The sequence below is a fragment of the Quercus robur genome, chromosome 2 (genome assembly GCF_932294415.1).
Source record: "Quercus robur chromosome 2, dhQueRobu3.1, whole genome shotgun sequence".
Taxonomy (NCBI): Eukaryota; Viridiplantae; Streptophyta; class Magnoliopsida; order Fagales; family Fagaceae; genus Quercus; species Quercus robur.
Window position 1 is genome coordinate 38,893,548 of NC_065535.1, and position 23,320 is coordinate 38,916,867.

General features: G+C 34.0%; 1 protein-coding gene across 1 annotated transcript; it reads right to left on the reverse strand.

Annotated features, from left to right (window-relative positions):
- Positions 1 to 1,785: 1,785 nt before the first annotated feature.
- Positions 1,786 to 19,113, reverse strand: LOC126713626 (uncharacterized). Its single transcript, XM_050413430.1, has 13 exons — positions 18,934 to 19,113; positions 18,793 to 18,858; positions 18,236 to 18,301; positions 18,029 to 18,104; positions 14,885 to 14,962; positions 10,905 to 11,002; positions 9,944 to 10,017; positions 7,310 to 7,397; positions 7,052 to 7,209; positions 6,750 to 6,792; positions 3,293 to 3,358; positions 2,786 to 2,863; positions 1,786 to 2,240 (listed from the first exon to the last, which is right to left on the reverse strand). The coding sequence occupies exons 1-13, from the start codon at positions 19,030 to 19,032 to the stop codon at positions 2,136 to 2,138; spliced, it is 1,095 nt and encodes a 364-aa protein (XP_050269387.1). The 5' UTR covers positions 19,033 to 19,113; the 3' UTR covers positions 1,786 to 2,135.
- Between the last annotated feature and the right edge of the window lie 4,207 nt (positions 19,114 to 23,320).

Sequence of the window (23,320 nt, forward strand, 5' to 3'; positions counted from 1 at the left end):
ACATGTTTCATAACTTTACATTAGATGATCAATGAGGAAGGATCATATGTGGCCCACTCGATTATTTATTTATTTTTAAATGTAACTAAAGTCTAAAGTAGTTCTTGGTTAGTTTAGAGGGAAGGGAAAAAATTAATGTAATGGGTAGTAATCTCATGTTGACCATATCAATATTAAGATGTGTAATGAGCATATTTAACTAATACATATAAACTTGCAGTGCAGTTTTGTTCTGCCCTCCCACCAAAAAAACACAGAATAAAAAAAATAAAAATAAAAAAAACCCAAAAAAAAAAAAAAAACTAATACATATAAACTTATAAATGAGTCTATGATTAAATTGTTTCATATCAAGCCTTAGCTCACAAACTTGTTCATGAACAAATTTTTTTGCTTGGGCTCGGCTTATTTATTAAATGAGCCTAAAACTAAGGCTCAAGTTTGGTTTATTTATAAACAAACAAACATAAACAAGCTTTTTATCGAGCTGAGCCCGAGTTGTTCATGTTCAACTTAGTTCATTTACAGCCCTAAAACCAACTAAACACAAAAACAATAGCCTCCCAACGGAAGAGCAACCAGATTCATCATTCCTCCCTTGCTACTTGCTAGTTATCTTCTTTGACCATTGACTTTTGAAATATTCATTATTCATACACAACTTGTCTCAAGCCCTCTCGCAACTCACAAGTCGCCATCTCACATTCCTTAGTTTATCTTCTAATAACTAAAATTCAGTTTAGATTTTAAAACAAAATTGCTTATATATATATTTATTTATTTATTTATTGCTTTACAGTGAGGAGAGAGGGTAGGAAAATAATGTATTTAATGTTTCAATGCACGTAACATCACACTCTCAATATTTGAATCTCACCCACTTATATAACCCACATTGTAAGTGTGACCCTTCACATTTGAAACACTAGAAATTGCTTCAAGGGTAAGGCGACTTGAACCCACAACACGATGACTGAGAAGGCGAATAGGTGACAATCAAGTTAGAGGCCCATTAACATTTTAATGCGTTATAACATTTAATCTGGACACTCATTTCCTATCAAAAAAATAAATAAATAAATAATCTGGACACTCATTTAAAACATCATATTTGGATCAATTTTGAATCATTTATAAATCTATAGTTAAATTAAATTATAGATGGAAGAAGATTTCTCTCCAAACTAGTTTGGTAAGAACCTCTTCAATCTCTACCGATATCTTTTTATTAGATGTGAATTTTGAAAATCTAACTGTTGCACTATATGTTTTTATTATATCCTCTATGCTTGCAAAATTATAAGAAGATCAAAGATCAATAGTTATGTCATCAATCGAATGTTTAAATTTCAAATTTATGTAATCTAAAATTATGCATAAAAAATAAATTTATTGATTGAATAGTAAATAATATCTTATTTTCACGAAATGTGACATGCATGTTAAGAAGGCAAGAACATAAAGAACATGAAATCTAACAGTTAGATTTTCAAAATTCACATTCAATAAAAATATATAAGAGTTTGAAGAGTTTTGGAGAGAAACCTAGCCCCGGGGGTAGGGGGGGGTGTTGATGAATAAGAACATAAATGCCACCATTAATAGCACGGGTATAAACAAACCACCATTAGAAGACTGGTTTTTACGTTTGTTGGGGCCTTGGAAGCTCAGAAGATAAGCATGTGCCACATGAAAGTTAAACAGGGGACAAACTCTATAGACTAAAACAAGAAACCCATAGTTTCTCCAGACACAGATTTCTGCTGATTGGACCATCATGAAAACTGAAGGCAAAAAACTGGCGTAGTTATATGAGCCATTAATTTAATTTTACAATTTTGACATTTCAATTGTCAGTTCTATAGTAATCATAAGAAAGAGAAGAATACCCAACCTAACTGCAGAAACCACATTGCTAGATCAGAGCTCATTTAGCCTTGCTGTGTGGTGGAAAAGCTTGACAAGTACGTCTGTTTGTGTGTTAAAATCAAAATTGCCAAATAGATATACACCATATAATATATATGTCGCTTGGACTATGGATTATCTAAAAAAACAGCTTAACTGGAGCACAGGTGACTGCTTGCAGACATGATGTGGGACCCATGTAACACTGACACGTGTAGAAAGACTGACTACTCTGGATAACCGTTGACGATTTCACTCTCTTTAGCTACAATATCAGCTACAAAAATGCTACCTGAGTCACACCATCCGCCCAAAACATCCCTTTTGGGGCACTGCAACATGGGTTAAATGTGATAGTTTGAGTTGACACCAGCATTTTTCTTGCATTATGACAGTAAGCTACGCTTATATTGACTACAAGGGAAACTTAATTTGATACAGAACAACACAGCTAATAGATCCAATCTAGTAAAAGGTTGATTCTTGTTAACTTTGCTCAGGCAGAGAAATAAGTGCAGAGTATCACGATACTACATGCCCATCTCTTAAAGAAAAAAGCATTGTGTATGTAAGTAGATTTCTTTGTAACACAGACATTCAATTTCAAAATATTGGTTGATATATACTTTCATGTCAAATCTCATAATAGGGGAAAATAACACGGTAAGCACATGAACCTCAGGAATGACAACCAATCAACCACTTTAAAGATGGCTTTGGTTCTGTTCCTCAAATCTGTTCATTCAATTTTCAATGGAGATGATTCTACGTTGCATGCATATGGTCAAACCTTGAGAAAGATGCAAGAATGATATTTAGTAATCATAACATACATGAACACGTGTGAGCCAGCACAAAGAATTTCAGAACCAAGTACCTTGCAAAACCCAAGCCAGTTTGAGTCTCCTCTATAGGAAAATACCTTCTTGTTTTCTTTCCACTGTCCACAAAAAACCTGCAAAAATACATTGTTATTTTGTCATGAGATTGAGTGCAAATCAGTACCACATGAGCTAATAAGTTACTTGACCAGTTTTCTACTTAAAGATGTTCCACATGATAAAAAGGAACCAAAAATCAATCATTCATACCCTTGCAATTTCTTTTAATAAAAAATAAAATAAAGCAAACCATATCACGCTTCCTTTATAAATTTGAGTTCAAAGCAATTTCTGTTATCAAAAAACATGAGAACACAACCAGTCTATACTATATAAACAGGCAATTCTCTTAATTAGATGGAATTATAGGTCGGGTTATCAAAAGAACAAAACAACTACTTGATGTAATAAGAAGCAAAGTTCATCCCAAGTTGAAAGTATCAAACAAAAGGAGCAATGAAGAGAAAAATGATTTCAGCTCTGGTATCTTTGAAACCATTTACCTCATAGTCAACCCCTTGTATATAGATATGGTCAGGGTCAATTGATGAAAAAGCAAGCCCAGTTATCTGCAGTAACAATGAGAAGAAAAGTTATTTCCAGCTGCAACATCCAATCCCAAAAAACATGAAAATCTGTGGAACTTATGTAGCTTGAACCAAAAACAGTAGAAATTTACTTAAGCTTGGCAAGAACAACAGGTGTGAACTGTTTGCATGCCTATTCTAAATTTCTTACAGTTAATCCATATATGTGAACCAACTAGCAAAAAGCTTGGCCAAACCCCCTCTCTCCACACCCCCCCCCCCCCAATCCCCCCTCTTCATTTTCCACCCTGAGAAATAATGACAGCTCCAAAAAAATAATAGCAACACAGGTGAGTTTGCATGATCAGTTGATCACACATAAATTGGCCATGGGAGGTTGTAAGAGAATCTGCAGTTAAGAAACTGATATCTGACACTCATCTTTCAGGGAGTAAATGAGTAAGTTTCAAACCAAATCAGATAACGCTCCAAGCTTTCACCAAAAAGATTTATACAGGAATGACCTTAATGAGCCTCTGAATCTTATTTAAGAATCAAAACATTCCTGATTCTCAAACGTACTCATTTTCAATCCATATAAAAAATGAGGTACCATAAAGGCTTAGGTACATAAATTAAACATTGGGTTGGGGTGGTCAGGAAAGGTAGGATCAGTGAAACCTTTGGATTCAATTTCTATATGTTGTACATTTCATCAAAGATTAATGCACAACTAGAGGGGGAGTGTTGGAAAGTATAATTGAAGACCAAATCTAGAGACATGGATTGCCAGAGAATATAATAGGATTGATTAATAAAGCAAGGGATTGATTGCTAGAGAGAAATATGGGATTTACGTAATCAATAAGCAATTCAAATTCAAATTATTATTGACTTTTATGTGTAATCTCTATTATAAATATGTATTTCATTGTAATTATTATCAAGAAAAAGTGAATGGGAAAATTTAGCTCTTTAGGCTCGTCCCGTGGAAGTAGACCATAAGGCCAAAACACAAACTCACATGTCTTCTCTCTTCTCTCTCTTTTCTCTATCACTCTATCGCAAACTTCTACCAACAACAATAAGGTAGGCAATCCAACAAAAGGGCTTGAGTATTAAACACCAGATACAAATACAAAAGGCCCTAAAATAAAGACAAACCAACAAATTTCATAGCAAATACAGACATACCCAGATCATAAAAGCATGTTGCACAGACACTGACATGATACAAGTATGGGTACCGGAGGGGGAGGGGGGGTATGGCATTTCTTGAAAAACTAGGGTATGACACATCTAGGGTACGGCTACTAATAAATTAAATAATATTTATTTTTAGGTATATTTTAACAATTTTTGGACATAATTTATATTTATTTTAAGTTTTAAAATTAGTAAAACCTATCAATCAATTTTTCAGTACTAATTTTACCTACAAAGTTTCAATTTAATAAATAAATAAAAATTATATCACAGCAATAATACATAACCAAACAAATTGTTTTACCTAATGATATTTCAACTAAATAAATACTAAATAGACAAATTGCTCACAGCCAGCAAGCAAGTCACAACAAATAAAATAAGTCACTACAAATGCTAAGCTAAACAACAAAACAAACAGATAAACCAAAAAAAAAAAGGTCACAACTACAAATGCTAAACAACAGGTCACAACGAAAGTAAAAGGCAAGAGAGAAAACCAAAACTCTTATTAAAATAAAATAATAATAAAAAAAATAAAAAAATAAAAAAAAAATAAAAAAAGAGAACCCAAACACAGAAAACCAAAAAAAAGAAAAAGAAAAGAAAGACGAGAAAACCAAGGCCAAGCGCCAGACTCAGGGACAGAGGGTGTGAGGGAGATAGAGACTAACCGGTGTAGCTTCGGTGACGTTAACATCAGAGCGGCTTCATTGGTCGCCAATCTACATTGGAGGGAAATGCGAGAGGGCAAACCAAGAGGGAAACATGAGAGGGAGGCTGAGAGAGTGAGAGAGAGGCTGAATGCTTTTAGTTTGATCGATGGTCGGTAATGGTCCAGCTGTAAAAATCAAGATTTTTTTCATGCTATCCCGTGTCTGGGACATACCTGGCATGTCGCTACCATGTCGCAAACATGTCTGGGACGTACCCAGAATTAATTTTTTTTTTTTTAATCTCCTGGTACGCACTGGTTACTCTGTTTAGGCGTGTCTTTCCAATACCCAGAAAACAGACGGAATTCTAGGATTCCACCTTGGGGCAAATACTTTTATACATACCTCTTCTGGTTCATCTATATCATAAGCTATTCTCGTAAGATGATACACACTAGCTAACAGTCCGCCCCGTGTCTGACATGTGTCCAACACGGGTACTAGGCCAAATTTGACGTGTCCATTCAACATAGATAAAACATTCTCGATTCACAACCCCAAGACAACAAGAAACAAAAAATACATTTTTTTATGAGACCGTGCAAAGCATCATGTCTTTGTACCCAGTTAAACCCTGGACCCATGTAATGTGTCCACATCACACGGAAAAAAGAGGACAAGTAGTAATCTCATGCCACCCCTCTAGGGGAGGAGAGAGAACCTGATTTATGGATCAGTTGGTTGTTATGGTCCAGCAGCTAGTATAGTAGTTCTGCCAAGCCGCCATACTAAAGGGAATGATGATCATGTCAATTACATCAGAATTGTGGCGAGCTCTCCTGAAGCAAGTCAATCTATGGAAAGAAGCCACCTATGATGGCAACAAGACCCTGGTCCGCACTAGGACAAGACTTGGTGCCAGTTCAAGCACTCTAACAGATCTAGACAATGGGATGGAAAGGAGGGGGGATTTGAGTTGGGGAGATAGAATTTTCCAAATTTTGAATTTAACAGAAAAGAGTAATGGCAGGGACAATTTGCTGATTATTGATCACTCAAGGGGACAATACTCGAATTTGTACTATAGGGGGAGATTGAAATAAACCCAATAGTTTTTTTTTTTTTTTGGTGGGAAGAGCGCGGGGGGGGGGGGGGGGGGGGGTCAATTTACCCAAAGTGAAAAATCCAATGAAGTATTCACAGCTTTGATCTATGCATTTTGATTTGTAACTTCAAAAATACAATTTTAATCATTGACAACACAACAGTTTTTTTAGAAATAATGGAGGAAAACACCTTGCATAATCAAGTAAGCTTCTCCCAAAATATGGCTCCACAGAATAGATAGAGTAAAAATAATAATAATAATAATAATAATAATAAATATATTAAAAAAAAAAAAAAATCATAGAATTGTTCTTGATTCCAATCAAAAAGCATTAAGAACTTAAAAAATCCTCATCATATCTTCAAAACAGTTCCACAGGTTTGCTTCAATTAATTTTGTGGAAAGGGTCCAAACAATATGATAAAGACCAGGGAAGAACAAGCTATTTAATATATTGACTGACCTCATATTTTGAGCAGTGCACCCATCTTGATAATGCTGACCATCTACATGCAAGATGTAAAAGATAAATCAGATTCACATTCTATGGAAGGTGAAAAACTTCAGCATTACAATTTCTGTTCATCCATCTTCTGGGCAACCAAATGGAGCATAGGTGAAAGTAACATGTACTCTAACATGCAGAACAAAAATTCTCTGCAAGTGCCCCACATCATCAATATGTACCATGTGCTTTTGACAGAAAGTAAAATGAATGGGCAACCAATGCCATTTTGCGTTTAGAACAGTTTAACGGTGACCAACCTGCGAGGATCAAATATGGTCACAGTACGATCAGCCCCACCAACTGCAACATTACCAGTTGAAGAACCGCAGACAGCATAAAAGACATCACCAGGGGAACCACAGATTCGGTGTAGACAACCGCCATTTTCTTTCATTCGTAAGTCCCATATAGTCAGCTGCAGTCACACCACCAAAGCAAGCACAATGTGATATATGCAAATAAAGAACAGAGGAGCAGAGTTCATCAAGACATTGAAGAGATTAAAATGTCCACACCTGGCAGCCTTCAGTGATGGCTAATATAGAGCTTTCATTCCCATGAAATAGATTTTGTATAAAGTTCAATGAAGAGGGATACCAGAGTCTGTAATGTGGCAACATCAATAAAGAATGATGTCCAGGAAGAAACATCCACATATTGTTTACAAAACACAAGTTGTTGATATAAGGAACTAAATAAATCTTTGGTAATAAATCATACAAACAAGTTTTCTGAAGAACTAAAGATCTTCATAATTGAGTACTGCTATGGTCATGGTAAACCACCAAGCAAACTTAGACCAGGACAGACGCACAAGGATTATGGTCATTTAGTCATGCCTTTCCAGCTTGCAATTTTTAAAACTTTACCATGTGTAACAGTATATTGAGGAAAAATAATGGTTCTGTCATACAACAGAAATGAATCCAACTAATTATTGAGATGTAATCTAAAACAGAAAAACTAAGAAGAGATAAACTTCCTAAGGATATCTGCCCTCCTTTTTAATTTGAATCATACAAATCTATTGATATAACCCAATATTCCAAAATTCATCATTCAAAATGTGACGAAGTATAGAAGGAAGAAAACTGACAGAAGTCAAAAGTAATGCCTGCGATTACATATGTCTGGACTAAAACCATCTCAATAAATCTCAAGAAATCAAATATTTGATATGCTATGAATAAAAATTAGATATAAAATGACATTAAAATGAGTAAAAACAAGAGATCTCTATTTCTATAAATTTTAACCATTTGTGTCACTACAGTAAATCAACATTACCATTCAACAGTAGTCCTAGAATGGAACACTATCAAGATCATATAATGCCCAGGCATCAAATTTCAAATATTAATATTGATCGCATACCCCACCCTCCTCTCCCCCACCCCCAAAAAAATAAGATAATAATAATAATAAAACCTATGAAATGGTATGCAATTATATTTTTTTGATAGGTTGGTCATCAGGATGCATGTCATTTAAGTAAAGCAATCACATGGATGGCAAGCAATGCTAAATTTATTAGGTTGTTTTTGGATGAAATTTTGATAAATTCATAATTTTAAAACTCATGGGATTTAAATATATAGGAATTTCAATCCCATCAATCTAAATTTTTGTTTTTTGGAAGTGTATATTAAAAATTTAAGAAATTAGAGTACTGTAATATTCACAATGATGATGGTAATGGTAGTGACAATTATTTCATGATGTTCACTGTGGTGTCTTAGTAGTGGTTGTGACCAAGGTTGTCAAAGTCTGGATCCTATATAAGATCGTGGGAGGATGGTGGGATCTTGGATCGTGAATTGTACTTTTTTAGGGGGGGAAAAAAAAAAGAAGCAAAAAACGCATTATTAGTGACTTTGTATGTTGAACAATCACATAAATTATGAATTCATCCATAATGTGTGTGTGTGTGTGTGTATATATTTGCATCAATATGATGTAATTTTTATACCATCAATTGATGCACCTATACTAACAAAACAAATATACTTAACTTTAATACTATGTATCCAAAAAACTCACCAAATGTTTAATTAGTAACCAAGTGCCAAAATAACTATCAACACATTTTGAAAACGTTTTCAAAGTTCTAAGTTCCAAGTTCAAAATCCAAAATAAGTTTGCAAATGACAACTAGTTTGTAAACCCAATTGCCTTCAGTGTCTTCAACAATTAGTTCCTAAGGTTTGATATTTGAGGATAAACGGCAGACCCTAAGGTTTGATTTTAAGGATCTAAGAGTAGGGAGGGAGCATCTTCAAGTTGATTATAGTTTATAGGGATTTAGGGAATAATTTTTTAATTTAAAGTGAGGAATTTTTTATATTTTTAGTTCAAATAGGGGTATTTTTTACACTTCAACACTATCTAGGGCATATTGGGCTATTTATATCCATTGGGTTGATTAGGCTTCTATTTTTTTAAGCCAACCCAAAGCAAGTTTGGGTTTTTAGTATGATCGTTCTTCATAGGATCGATCCAATCCTACACAATCCTATTGATCCAACATGTGATCCTGAAAAATACATGATCCTATTTCGATCCGAGTCATTTTGGCTTGGTAAAATTGTATGATCCTATGATCTGACTCTTGATCCTAATAACCTTGGTTGTGACAATGATGGTAGCAATGGTCATAGTAGGGGAGGTATGTGGTAGTGATAATAACAATAGGTGGTGGTGATAATGGTAGGATGGTAGTTACACAATGCATGGTGGTTGTGGTGGTGTGGCATTGTTGGTGATGAAGGTATAGGTGAAGCCAACGGTGATGATGGGAAGGTGCAACCAATATTAGTGGTTGTGGCAACAATGACAAGGTGTGGTTGAGATGGTGGTGGCAAAAACGATGGTGGTTATAGTGTGAAGAGTAATGAGTTGTATGAGATAATAATGTTAGTAGAATTTTTACAATGACAACTTCTTACATGGAATTTGAAAACAAAATTTAGATGTATGAAAATCCAAATTCAAAAATCCATGGAGTTTTTTTAAATAAAACTCTTTTGTTAACCCAAACAAGGAAAATCAAAATTGGAAATTCCCAAATTAACACTTTGACTAAAATCCAACCCAAAATCCTTCATCAAAAGACAGCATTAGAGAAAATAAATACCGTACATGTTACTTACGTATGTAAAGTTCTGACATGGATATCCTGGTCATAAACATCAACTGTTTTGCAGAAGCTACGTGCCACAGCAGCCTGGAATGAGACCAGTCAGCACAACAGAGATGCCCTAATACAGGGTGGAAAAGAACAAGAGGCGCACATACAATTTTTAGAGTAGAAATGGAGCTCAATGTTCAAAAACTAATCACTAGAAAAAATAACGTGATCTCTTTTTTACTTCTATTTCTTCACTTTATTTAAGGGAATCATTTTAGTCTTGACCTATCCTATAAATTTCCAATTGCTGTAGATTGGCAATAATCTACTTTAACTAGCATAACTGGTCCAATACAACAACAAAAAAGCATTCATCCCAATTTTTTGAGATTGGCTATAGATCCTCAACAAAGAAGTCCAATAGTGTAATTTATTTAGTGAAAGGTTGACCCAAATTCATTTAAATTATTGTTTGGATGACAAATGGAAAGAAAACAATTTATGACTTGAGTGACAGACATGTTTCCAATTGACTTATAGGGAAAACACAATATAAGCAGTTAACAAAATTTGCCTAATGACACCACACTACTTTCCAGGTGAATTTTTCCACTGGAAAGAAGCTAAAGAAGTATTATTGCATACCCTGAATGGAATCTACTAAGGTGAAAAACCCCACATTATATAAAAAAAGATATATTAGATCTAGCCTTCTCAAAAAAATATAAGTAGGTCAGCACAATTTTACCCATTGACATGCAACATGCTAAACTTAAAATCTCTTCTCATATGGTAAACCATTAAAATGTAAATTAGTTTAATCAGGAAGAATAGAGGGAACATGACTTAATATTCCAACAAATTTCAGCTTCAGCAGTTCCAGCTCCTGCTAACTGACTCACAGATATGCATCTGAGAGATACTGATGTATACCAGATTAAGCGTCTTTAAAATGATATGAGTTAACTAGAGAAACAAGGTACCATAGACAATTGACTTGGACTGAAGCAAAGCCCTGCCCAACTGCCTTCACCAACACCACCATCTTGTGGCAATACTGAATATGTCAGCCTATTAGCATCTGGAAATTTCAGCAGTATTACAAATAAGTCACTTCTACCATTTAAGAGAACAAATCCAGAAATGAAAACAAAATGGAAGCCAGAAGGAAAACAACTACTTTACATATAGTTTATCTATTGCAATTCAATTTGCAGCATGACATAAGTGTCCCTCAAACCTGAAAATATAGCAGTGCCCAAGGACAAGGGGCAAGATGCATTAAGCAAATCCACAAATGCATTAAAAAGGGCTGAAGGAGTTCTAATCACTTTCATGAAACAAATTTTTTTTATATGTAATAATAATTTTATTGAAAGATAGAAACTACCTCACGTACACAGGATTTTTTTTTTTTGATAGGTAACAAATATCTTCATAAAAAAAAAAGTATGTCACGTTTACGATGATGAACAGAATGTACTAGAAACAAATACAAACAAATCAAACAGAGATAGAATGCACGAAATCAAAAATGGAAATACATTGGGTAAAACTCCAAGTGCAAGACCATCCAAACAATGTCCCAACTAGCAAAGACTTCAAAAAATCCGCAAATTTCTCAACATCCTCAAAAGTGTGGGTATTTCGTTCCCTCCAAATTAGCCACATCAAACAGGCTAGAACCATACATAGCCTAAAGGATACAAAATAATGAGCATTACAATCGAAAACAAAGAAAATCAATAAAATCTACAATAACCAAGGGCCTTGCAGCACTTATCAAAAAAAAAAAACCAAGGGCCTTGCAGCTCAATCGCATTCCCTGGTCTCTCTTATGAGGAGAACTAGGGTTCAAATCTCCAGTCCTAACTTATTGTAACAATTGTCAAAAATAAAATAAAATCTACACTAGAATTAGTATCACTAGACCCCAAACCCAATACCAATCAAATAATGTTCTAGTAAAGACGACTTTAATTTCACCAATGAGGCTTTCTCATCTTCAAAAGTCCAATGATTCCACTCCCTCCAAACTCACCACACATAAGGGAATTAGATTCCAAACTAAAGAAGAGTATTTTCCAAACCAATTCCTCCATCCCAATAAAAGATCAACAACACTTCTCCATATAACCCATTGAACCCCAATCACCCAAAAGACAAATTCCACAATGCATATGCAATAACAGATGATCCAGTCTCATCATTTCTCCTGCACATGCAATACCTATCAACCAAAGTGATTCCTTTCTTCATGAGATTATCACAAGTCAAAATCATTCCCCAAGTAGTTGTCCACACAAAGAACACAACCCTTCTTGGAGCCTTAGCGCAGCAAATGCTTTTCCAAGGAAACTGCACCAAACAAAGCAAGCACTTATGCCTCACAAGGCCTCATAAAGGCACACATCAAACCTACCATTGCCATTTAACTTCCACCTTAAACGATCAGGCCCTTTTTCTTCGGGATACTAGAGTACAACATATCCAACAACGAATCAACCAACTCCAATTTCCAATTGTTGAAATCTCTAATGATTGACATTTGATGCGAGTGTAGTCCCTTTATTTGGATAATGAATATAAGAGGCAACTTGCTGCCTTCTTTAAGCCCAAAAACACTCAATTTCTGCCACCAAGAAATCTCTCCAACAAGCCAACCTTTCCACCTTTGATTTCAACCCTTCCCTTTGTGCCCCTTTCTTCAAACAATATACACACTTTCCTCTTTCTATCCAAGCCTTTTGAAATTCAATCAAAAAAAAAAAAATTTATTAACTCCAACATCCTAAAATTCAATTTTGTTCCAATTTTTCAAATCCTCTGTAAAGGCCTTTAGTTTCCTAGTCAGTATATAACTAGGTGACCCATTAAAATTATAACTATTCTGCAAATTTTTCACCTTCTCCACAAACCCTTCTGCCTTCAACCACAAATTCTCAAACTTATGAGCTCCTTTTCCTCTTAGCCTAGGAAGAACATGCATGGATATGAGCATGGGTACAGGTACAGGTACGGATACGGTGACAAGGCAATTTTTGAAAATTAGGACACTAGTAAAGCAGGGATACATGTGTGTACATACATATATACATACATACATACATACATACCTACATATATACATGTGTGCATATATATATATATATATATATATATTCAAAGCTTAAAAAAAAAAAATTTATAACAAAAATATTATTTGTTTTTAAATAATTGTTAAAAATTCTTTTTGTAAGTATATTAAAGTCCAGCAAATATACATATGCATGTATCTATTGTCTACCTAAATAATGAAAAAAGAATAATAAAAAGTTAATTTATAAAAGAAAATTTTAAAAAGAAGTTGAACTAACCTAAGCACACACGGACAAAAGTCACAAAACAAAAGGGCAAAAGGGGGAAATATAAATTTAGATTTGGCATTCAGTCCTTCCTGAGCAGGAAGAAGAAGACGAAGACAAAGACGAAGAAGAAGAAAAAGAAGAAGAGGAAGAAGATTTGTGATGGGCTGGGTTAGTTAGTCTTTTTTTTTTTTTTTTTTTTTGCGGGCGTGTCCCAGCAGTATCTCAGTCGTGTCCTGGAAGTATCCAGGCCATATCCGATTATTTAAAAAATACATAAAATAAAATACAGCTGGGACACGCGTGTAGCCATGTCCCAGGAATATCCCGTGTCGCATACGCATATGACACGGATACAGCAGACAATTTGCCGTGTCTGTGCTTCCCAGCTCTCAGCAGTCCAATAATTTCCAATAAGATCAAGTTATGACCCTAATAAAATAATTAGATTGAGCTATGATTAGACACAGGCCTTGGAAAAAGTCACCAAATCACATTGGGATAATGCTCCGATGACACTTAAGACTTGATCAACCAAATGTACACCCCTTCCTCTAAGGGTAGATCAATTAAGTTCTAATTTGAAATAAAATCACTAAATTCTGTCATATTGGACTGTATCTAACACATCCAACCCTTTCACTTGGGAATCTTATAGCATTAAAGTACACAAGCCAAGACACCTTCATGATATGCCCCCAAACTCCTCACGTAGGGTTCTTCCAAGTCAGTCATCATTCAGACAGCAAACCCCTCACATAGTATCAAAATCCCAATTCTTCTAACAAATAGCCATTAATTAACTCATCAAACCTTCTTTTAACTCCTAACACAACCCTAAAACCATTTATTCAACAATTCTAAACTCTAAATTAACATATTCTCCTAATCCTAAACCCACCAAAACCACACATAAACAATTTACCCAATTTTTCCTATGTCATCTCATCAATTTTAGTTTCTTGCAAGCACACTATAATGCATTTCTTTCTCCATTATTTCACCACCATACATTTACTGGACTGTTTAAACCCCTCAAATTCCAGGACAACAACCACAGCATCACAGGTGAAGTGTTAAAACCCCTTCTTTGTGAAGCTCCCCACCCCTGTTATGGCCCGAACTTCTGGCATCATATTAATTGAACATAAACTAGCAAGATTTGAAGAAACCCGAGGCACATAAATGGTATATTAGGCCCAAATCACTTACAAAATACAGACACAAAGAAAGAATGATTGAATGAAGAGAGAGAGAGAGAGAGAGAGGGGGGGGGGGGGGGGGGAAGCTCTTTAGTTAGCTCATTGGAAGAGGTGGAAGCTACTTGAGGAAGGTCTCAAACAGCCTGTATTCACCACCACTGCTAGGTTGCCATCAGTGATCAAACAAGTTTACCTACCTTCCAAGAAGCTAGATATTTCAACTTACTTCTGGGTTAGGCAATGCAGGCACACCAATTTATCAGAGAGAGAGAATCATCCCACTGGTAAATTTCAAGGAAAACCACTGCCACAATTCTTAAACTTTCAATTAAAATGATACAATGCTGCAAAGTTTACAATCAAAGCTTATTAAAAGAAATAACAACATCATGATAATTAATATAAAGAAAAATCTACCTTTACCAGTAGTATCTAGTTTAGATACAATGAGGTGACCATAGGAATCTACACTTCCCAACATCAAGTAGTCAGTGCCTGAAAATATCAAATCTGGTTAATTAGTTATGAATGTCAAGACCTGCTACCACATTAAGAATCCTGAAACAAACAGTAGAAAATAATAAAACTATGAAAGTTGCTATAACATTATCTGGGAATAATATCGTTAGTACCTTGATCAAATGGTCTACATTTTAAAGATTTCATTCATTTATATAGGTACTTGGAACCACCAAAGCCTTTCCACTTTCCCCAACCATAAAATTTGATACATTTAACCCAATTGATAAAAAAGACATGCATAAAGTCTAGTACTCAATTTCTACAATGCAATCATGTTTTTCTATACACATCTATAATCATGAACTTTAATGTGAAGAATGCAAAGTATTGCCAAATGAGGAAAGCATAAATAGGATGATCTTACAGAAACAAGAAAAAAATTGTCTAACACACCACAAATGCTGCTCAGCTGTCCAACTTTAGAAGCATACATTTGAGACGAATTATTGTCAAAACAACCCACACCAGTGTTGCATAACATTCAACAGTTTCTGGTAGAAAGAAAGAACTAAACCTTATTCAGACTTGATTATAACTTCAAAATGTTCATTCAGGATCCAATTAGAGGTAAGGACCCACCAATGTTCCAGGTGACCTGCCAAACCCAACTAACATCTTAAGAATATCAAAAGATAAGAGACGGTGAAGATAGAATCGGTCATTGTTGGGCCGGATGTTTTTAAGAGAACTTTTTCTTTGTCTAGCTTAGCAGGGGGCAGAATAAAATTATGGAAAATTTCCCCACTATGTTTTTAATAATTTCAATAACAGCACCTTCTCAAAAATTTATCATAAACTTAATACATTTGAAGTTTGGAAGTAGATATAGAGTTGGATAACATTTAAATTACATACTTCTCAAAAGCAAAATTTTGTGGTGTCATCACGGCTTCAAAGATGTCCTTTCTCCATCTTAAGCATCTATTCCTTAATTTTCCATTTCTTTTTTGGTTAGTTCCTCAATTTTATACTTCAAACCATTAACCTGAATCAACCAAGTCAATTTAAATTTCATACACCACACACACACACACAGAGGGAGAGAGAAGACCCATATTTCTCAAATTTTGAATTAAAAATTTATAGTTCACCCAAATAATCTTCTTTTATCCAGTAGCAAGCCAATTTATTATACCAAGACGAACGTGGATAAATAATAATATAACCACATTATATCATACCCTTGGGCTGCAATGTATCTAGCTTCTTTTTTTTAATATAAGAAATAAATTTAATTAAACATACACACACACAAAATAAGGGGCACAATCGTTAAACACAAACAATATAATAGAAAACACCCTAATACTAATATAACATCTAAAATTCAAAACATCTAAGAACTCCAACATGTTTGAAGAAGAAAATGAAGTTAGTTTTAAAAAATCAACTGCACAGTTGCTATGCAAAATAGAACTTGCAATGGAATAGCTAGTCTTGTTAAATATTTATTTGGTCGTTTGGTTGTGCTTATTCTTGCAATATAGTTGTTCATGGGGAATAAATATTCCTTGTCAGAGAGGTGGAAATAGGTATTCCTAAAACTAATGAATAGTTAAATTGATAAAATGGAAAATTAATTTGATAATTTTTATGAGTTCTGATTAACAATAGAATACAAATAGAAATGAGACTAAGAAGTAAATTTAAATATAATTATAATCATAAATTATAGATTTATTATTCTAACCTTATGTTTGGATGGAGGGATATGGAGACAAAGTAGAAAAGTTAAGATCATCGGAATAGACTAAAAATCAGTACATTCCAACCAACCTCCCCTCTCCCCCCATCCCCCTCTGTCCCAAACATACCCTAAAAGATCATTTATTTTCATATTATTGTATATTAAATTATACATTTCTTGATATTTAGTTAGATTTGTTTTTATTAGTAAGTTACACATGCAAGTGTGGGTCTTGAACTCACAATCTTACCCTCTGCAGTGCTCTTACAAGGGGAGGAGGTGCTGTTTGTAGCAAACCTCATTAATTACAAAAATATTACGTCGTTACAATTAAATTAAACAAATCATAACCTATTACCAAAAAAAAAAAAAAAACTATACTTTTTGAAGTAAAACTGTTACAATGTGTTCTTACTTCAACCATCGTTTGAAAATTTTTCAATAATATGCATAATTATATAATAATACTATAAGATAAATTTTCTTAATTCTGGTTTCTATTCCACTATGGGAACCAAATAAATGAATAAGAATTACAATTTCATTCCTTATAATATTTGTTCCAATTCCTACTCTTTTTTATACAACATTCCAAACATTCCCTAAAATCTCATTGGTAAGGATTAAGCATTCCAACTGAAATTGCACCATACAATGAAAATGAAGCTGTTTAATCAAACAGATTGCCACAAAGCAAATTAACCCTGCAAACTCCTAGCAACTTTGTTTATAATATTTACCCAAAAAGAATTTAATCAACCAAAACAGAAAATAACAACATGAAAAGACAAAGGCTCTTATTTTTATTTATCAGAAAAACAGATTCCGATAATTTGATAATCCACGAAGTTCTTACAAAGACTCAATCACACTTAGAACTTGTCATCAGGTCTAAGAGTAAACATAATTTTATTCCAAAAGCTTCTTTTTTTTTCTTTTTTTTTTTTTGATGTGAAACCTTACCAAGGCAGGGTCCTTTGGACCCACCCCTAGGGAGTAAACCACGGATACATGACCCCACCCACCAAAATTGTGTATTAGGTAATCTAGGGGAATTCCTACTGGGGATCAAACCCAGGACGTCTAGGTCTATAGACCATCCCAAGCCTCCAACCACTACGCTACACCTTCATGGGTATATTTTTATTCCAAAAGCATAGCATTATATCCATCTGCCAGCAACATTGTGTTTAAAAACTAAAAATAAAAAATAAACAAACAAAACTTGGGAAACACCTAACCACATTGCAACATTGCATTAATACAAATTTATGCTTTAGAACTACATTTCATCAGCTGTGGCCTAGGCACCTAGCAAGCAAAATCCAATTGCCAATGCAACAGCCACTTACTCTCAGTTTCTGTAAGCACTATACTCTGGATTTCTGAACGATGAGGACAGCGGTTGACTAAGAAAGAGTCCATAACCTTCAAGAAGGAAGATCATAGATGACGGGTTAATAAATGAATAATAGAGTAGCAGATATAGAGTTCTCATTTCCAAGTGTCAAACAGGATCAAGAATCTACGCTAACGGACAATAGCCCATGATTTCATACCTGTGCCTGTCCAGGGATCAGGAGGCTTTCTTTCCCTTTGTTTACCAAAGAATCTTCCAGAGATATCTAAAAAAAAAAAATTATTACCCCACTTGTCACGTCAAACAAAATAAATTATTTTGGAATGCATCAAAAAAAAAAAAAAAAAGGAAGAAGAAGTAAAACATCAAATTAATGCTTATGACAAACAAGCAACCGGACTTGTGGTCTTTGCTATTCTGTGCTGCAACCATTCCTCGTTTTCTGTTTTGTACTTGTAATGCAAGTTTTAATTTTATTTCTTTGATTTTGTCATTTAATTTGATTTCCTATTTAACAGTATCAATCACTTCTTATACTAAAAAAAATTATGGGTCTTTTGTTTGTATCCCTTTTTAATAATAATAAATAAACAAAAAGGAAACATGTTTTATATATGAAGTGCACATAACACAATCACAATCAATTAGATTTTAAATGCACACAACAGTTGATGGGTTGAGCAAAAGATGTAGGTAGGAGTATGTATATAAACAGAGATAGATTAGATAGATGTGGAGAGAGTAAGCGGTATGTACCTGGAGTTTGTAAATGTGGGAACCGGAAGCGATGTAAGCCCAACAAGAAGAACCGTCCTTGCTAACCTGGGCAAGGATTGGAACTCAATTATTTTTCTTTTTTTTTCTAAACAGAGAAAGAGAGAGAAAGAGAATGTGTACATGTAGGGCGAGACGAGTGGGCTGTATGTTTCCGGGAGATGGATTCTGAATGAGTGTGGACGGCACCACCGCCTTCCTCAAACTTCTCGCCTCCACCATCTCTCTCTCTATATTATGTATTTTGTGAAGTTCTATTCCAATCAAGGTTTTGAATTCCGGTTTGGTTATTTTTACTGCAAGCCTACCGTTTCGAGATTAATGGTCCGTTTGGATGGAATTGAAAACTGAAATTGAAACTGAAAAACACTGTAGCAAAATAATTTTTAAATGTGCAAATAGTACCGTGAGACCCATTTTTAATGAAAAAGTTGCTAAAAAGTGAAATTTGTGAGTTCATAAATTGTACACGATGTGCACTGATTAGCTGAAAAAAGTGAGAAAAATCAAACTTTGCAGCTATTGTTCATTGAACAGTACATGAACAATAGCCGTAAGTCTCACAAACGCGTGAAAAAAAAAAAAAAAAAAAAAAAAAACGCAAACGCAAACGCAAACGCGCTAGGTTTCAGCCCAATCCAAACGTAACCTAAGTATAATTTTTTTTTATTAAGTATAATTCTCAAAAAAAAAAAAAGTATAATTTTTTTTTAATTAAGATAATAGTTTTCATTCATAGTAAAATCTATAGGATAAGAGCTCGCGGCAAGGAGACAAGGATCAGATTCAAGTCTTGAGCTTCAGACATACACATATATATGTGTTCCCTTTGTGGTATCAGAGCTATTCTTTTCTGGCCGGTGATTGTGTTGTTGTGTTCTCTGTTGTCTTTCTATGTCTACCCAAAACTTTGATACTCTTTTGTTGTGTTCCCTTTTTACCATCGTTGGCACCACCTTAGTCGTAAAGTGAATTCTCAGAACCGAACAATAAGGCCCGTTTGAGCTAGGAGAGCGTGTAGGGCATGAGAGATATAAGGTTGATTAGGGTATGTGTTACGAAGTGCAACGGTGTTAAGAAAAACATGATAATTGAATGTTAAACCTAGGATAACATGGATAAGATGTGGAGATCCAACTCCTTTGTTAGCTCCAGGACTAGTTGTCCCCTTGATATTGTAAATGAAGAAGATCACACTGTTGAAGAAGATGAGTTTCTAGATTTCCAGAAATGGAATATCCCCAAAGTTAATACTAAAACTGTTTATAAGACTAGTTGGGCTGAAAATACCTTCTATTCTGCTTACAAAGTTAGAACTGTTGAACAAACATTTTCTATTTCAAAAACTCATGAAAAATGTTGCTTGTTTTCTAAAAGAAATATAAAAGATTTTCTTGCTAAAAAATTCAGTTATTTGCATATTGGATTTGTTCAAGTTGCTATTAACCACTCACCCGAAAGGGTATTAATGTTTCTATTCTCATGTGTTTACGAGATGCTAGATTTAAAGTCTTTTCTAATATCATTCTTAGTATGATTACTACTTCTTTGTATGATAGTCCTATTTATTTTAACTGTTATCCTTGACGGGACTGACGAAGTCAACCTCCTTAGACGGAGTCATTGATACTGACGAAGTAACCTTGACAAACGAAACAACTACACCTCTGACAAAGATAAAAGCTATTCAATACGGTCAATAAATAAGGCAGACAATCAAAAGGCCAGCTGGGCAGACCGTTGGAAGACCATTAAAACCCACATTACTGGGGAAGAGGCATTGACGAGACTGACGAAGTCAACCTCCTTGGACGGAGTCATTGATACTGACGAAGTAACCTTGACAGACGAAACAACTACACCTCTAACGAAGATAAAAGCCATTCAATACGATCAATAAATAAGGCAGACAATCAAAAGGCCAGCTAGGAGACCATTGGAAGACCATTAAAATCCAAATTACTGGGGAAAAGGCATTACTCAAAGGAGTATTAAAACCACCATAACAGCCACAACGGCTAGGAGCTAAAAGGATGTATATATATAGCCCTCACCCCTCCAATAGAAGGTTGTTTTAATTTATTTTGACTATATCTATTTTGCTATTTTCTTCTTTACAACTATTTTATCATTATTTATGCTTCTATATTATTGTTGTGCTCTCTCCTGGGTAGTTAATGGTATCAGAGCCATGGATGGTTTATGTATGAGTTTTATTTCTTTGCAATTGAGAAGTTACTAGGAATTTTATTACTACATAGCCACTACTTGCTCCTTGTTAGCGTTGGTCAGCCTAAAGACTCGTTGGCAAACCATAGTTTCGCATTGGTCAGCCCTTTTGTTGTAGCCGACGGATAGGCGTTGTTTGGGTGGTCCCGCAATGGAGTTTCTCGAGGAGGTGGTCCCGATAGCAAGGAAACCAGTGGTTAGTAATAGTTCCGCTAGTAATTATTAATTGCTTAGAAAGAGAATAAATACATTTATCAGCTCATCATCTGTTTGCTTGTTCACACTTAGGTTAGGCACACACTAATTTGAAACATGGACTATGATGATATAGATTATGATGAAGGTTATAGCATGAAAAATATGGATTATAATTGGTCAAATAGTGATATGGATTATGAAACAGATTCTGATTCTGACAGTGAAATTGATGATTATAATTTAATAGTAACACAAATAATTGGAGTACTTTAACAGGAGATAAAATTAACCGACAAACTAATAAACATAAAGATAGTTTTTTAGACAGAATTAATGAAAAATTAGAATCTTTAGAAAATATTGACAGATCCACTATATATACTAAAGTTGAAAAGGAAAATGATAGTTTTTTGGACCTCTATGAAAGAATGAAAGCTTTAAATTCACCTTTGAAAAAAGAAATAGAATTTGAACCCCATCAAAGATCATCTTTAGTGACAGATAACTGGCTTAATAGCTTAGTTGTAAGCACCGACAGACACATAAATAGTAATAGAAAAGACTATAGCCAAGAAATATAAAAGATGAAGCTAGAAGGAGACAAAGGAAAAGGAATAATAAGGAAAGGCATAGTAAAAGAAATGTTAGAAAGAATAGAAAGTCAACAAACCAATTCTAAAGATGGAACTCTACGTAAAGAGTTAGATATAGGAAAAGACATAGTAAAACAAAGAAACATGACAAAGAAAGAAAAAAGATGATAGTCTAGAAAAGACAAATAATAGTCCTAGAAATGATGATGATAATGCAAAAGATTTGTATGAAAGACAGAATAGTGAAAAGATATGTAGAAAGTTAGACACAAAAGATGAAATAGGAAAAGTTATTAAAGACATGCTAAAACCAAAAGAAAATAGTAGTAAAGAATCTCTATGTAGAAAACTTGAAACAAAGAATGAGATAGGAAATGAGATAGGAAAAGTCAACAAAGGTAGGAAAAACAATAATGATAATTTAAAAGAAAAGGCAAATAGTCATAGTGTAGTAAATGTAAAAGTGGAAAAAGTGGAAATAGTCAACAAAAATGACAAGAAGTGTAATAGTTTAAAAGAGAAAATTGATGAAAGACTAGAATTAATTGAAAGATCTATAATAGATACCCAAAATGATAGTTTGACAGAATTAACTAAAAAAATGAAAATTTTAAATACACCTTTAGAAATAGACAGAAAAAGAGCTATAGCAGTTTTAAATACTATTGCGTTATCAGACAATGAGAAAACTGACAGACATGTTAGTAATACTATTTGTCATAAATGCAAAGAATATGGGCGTACTAAAAAACAATGTGACAGACATAATAAAATTGTTAAACAAATAAGTAAATTAGAATTTGAGAAAGATATGATAAATGAATTAATGGAAATATTTCATGTTAAGCAAAAAGAGATAGATCAAGTAATGAAAAAGGAAGAAATAAAATCAACCAACCCACTTAAAATTAATAAAAGAAAAAGAAAACAAAAAGACATAATAATGAAACTGATAGAAAATCTACCGCATCACCATAAAGATAAAACAGAGTATTTGTTAAAATTGAAAGACTCTATAGAAATACCTATTGCTTGTATTAGGTGTAAGAAATATGGACACCATGTTACAGAATGTCGAAAGAAAGAAAAGACAAAAATAAAACAAGATAGAATAGATATAAAACCAGTAACTCTACAGGATTTAATGACAGAAGCAAAAATGGTAAAACAAGAAATTAAAGATATTAAAGAGGATAACTCCATAGATATAAATGAACAAAATATTGTAGAATTGATAAATTTAAAAGAACTTTCTACACCCATGATAGACCTCTCTTCTTTAGAAGATGATATTTTAGATAATGACAACAATAAACAAAAAAGTTTGAGCTTGATTGACAGAGTAATTTTCCAAAAATGGCATACAGAAATCACTCTGATAATTAATAAAGAGTTCTCTTTAACGAAGATTGCTTTGATGGACTCAGGAGCTGACATGAACTGTATACAAGAAGGATTAATACCTTTAAAGTATTATGAAAAATCATCTG

What these genes read in the sequence shown, in the direction of transcription:
- LOC126713626 (XM_050413430.1), bottom strand. Translation starts at nt 19,032, where the DNA reads ATGGTGGAGGCGAGAAGTTTGAGGAAGGCGGTGGTGCCGTCCACACTC. An exon ending in CCCACATTTACAAACTCCAG is followed by an intron (nt 18,302 to 18,792) that starts GTACATACCGCT and finishes TTTTTTTTTTAG; the next exon opens with ATATCTCTGGAAGATTCTTT. An exon ending in TACAAGGGGTTGACTATGAG is followed by an intron (nt 2,864 to 3,292) that starts GTAAATGGTTTC and finishes GTATTTTTGCAG; the next exon opens with GTTTTTTGTGGACAGTGGAA.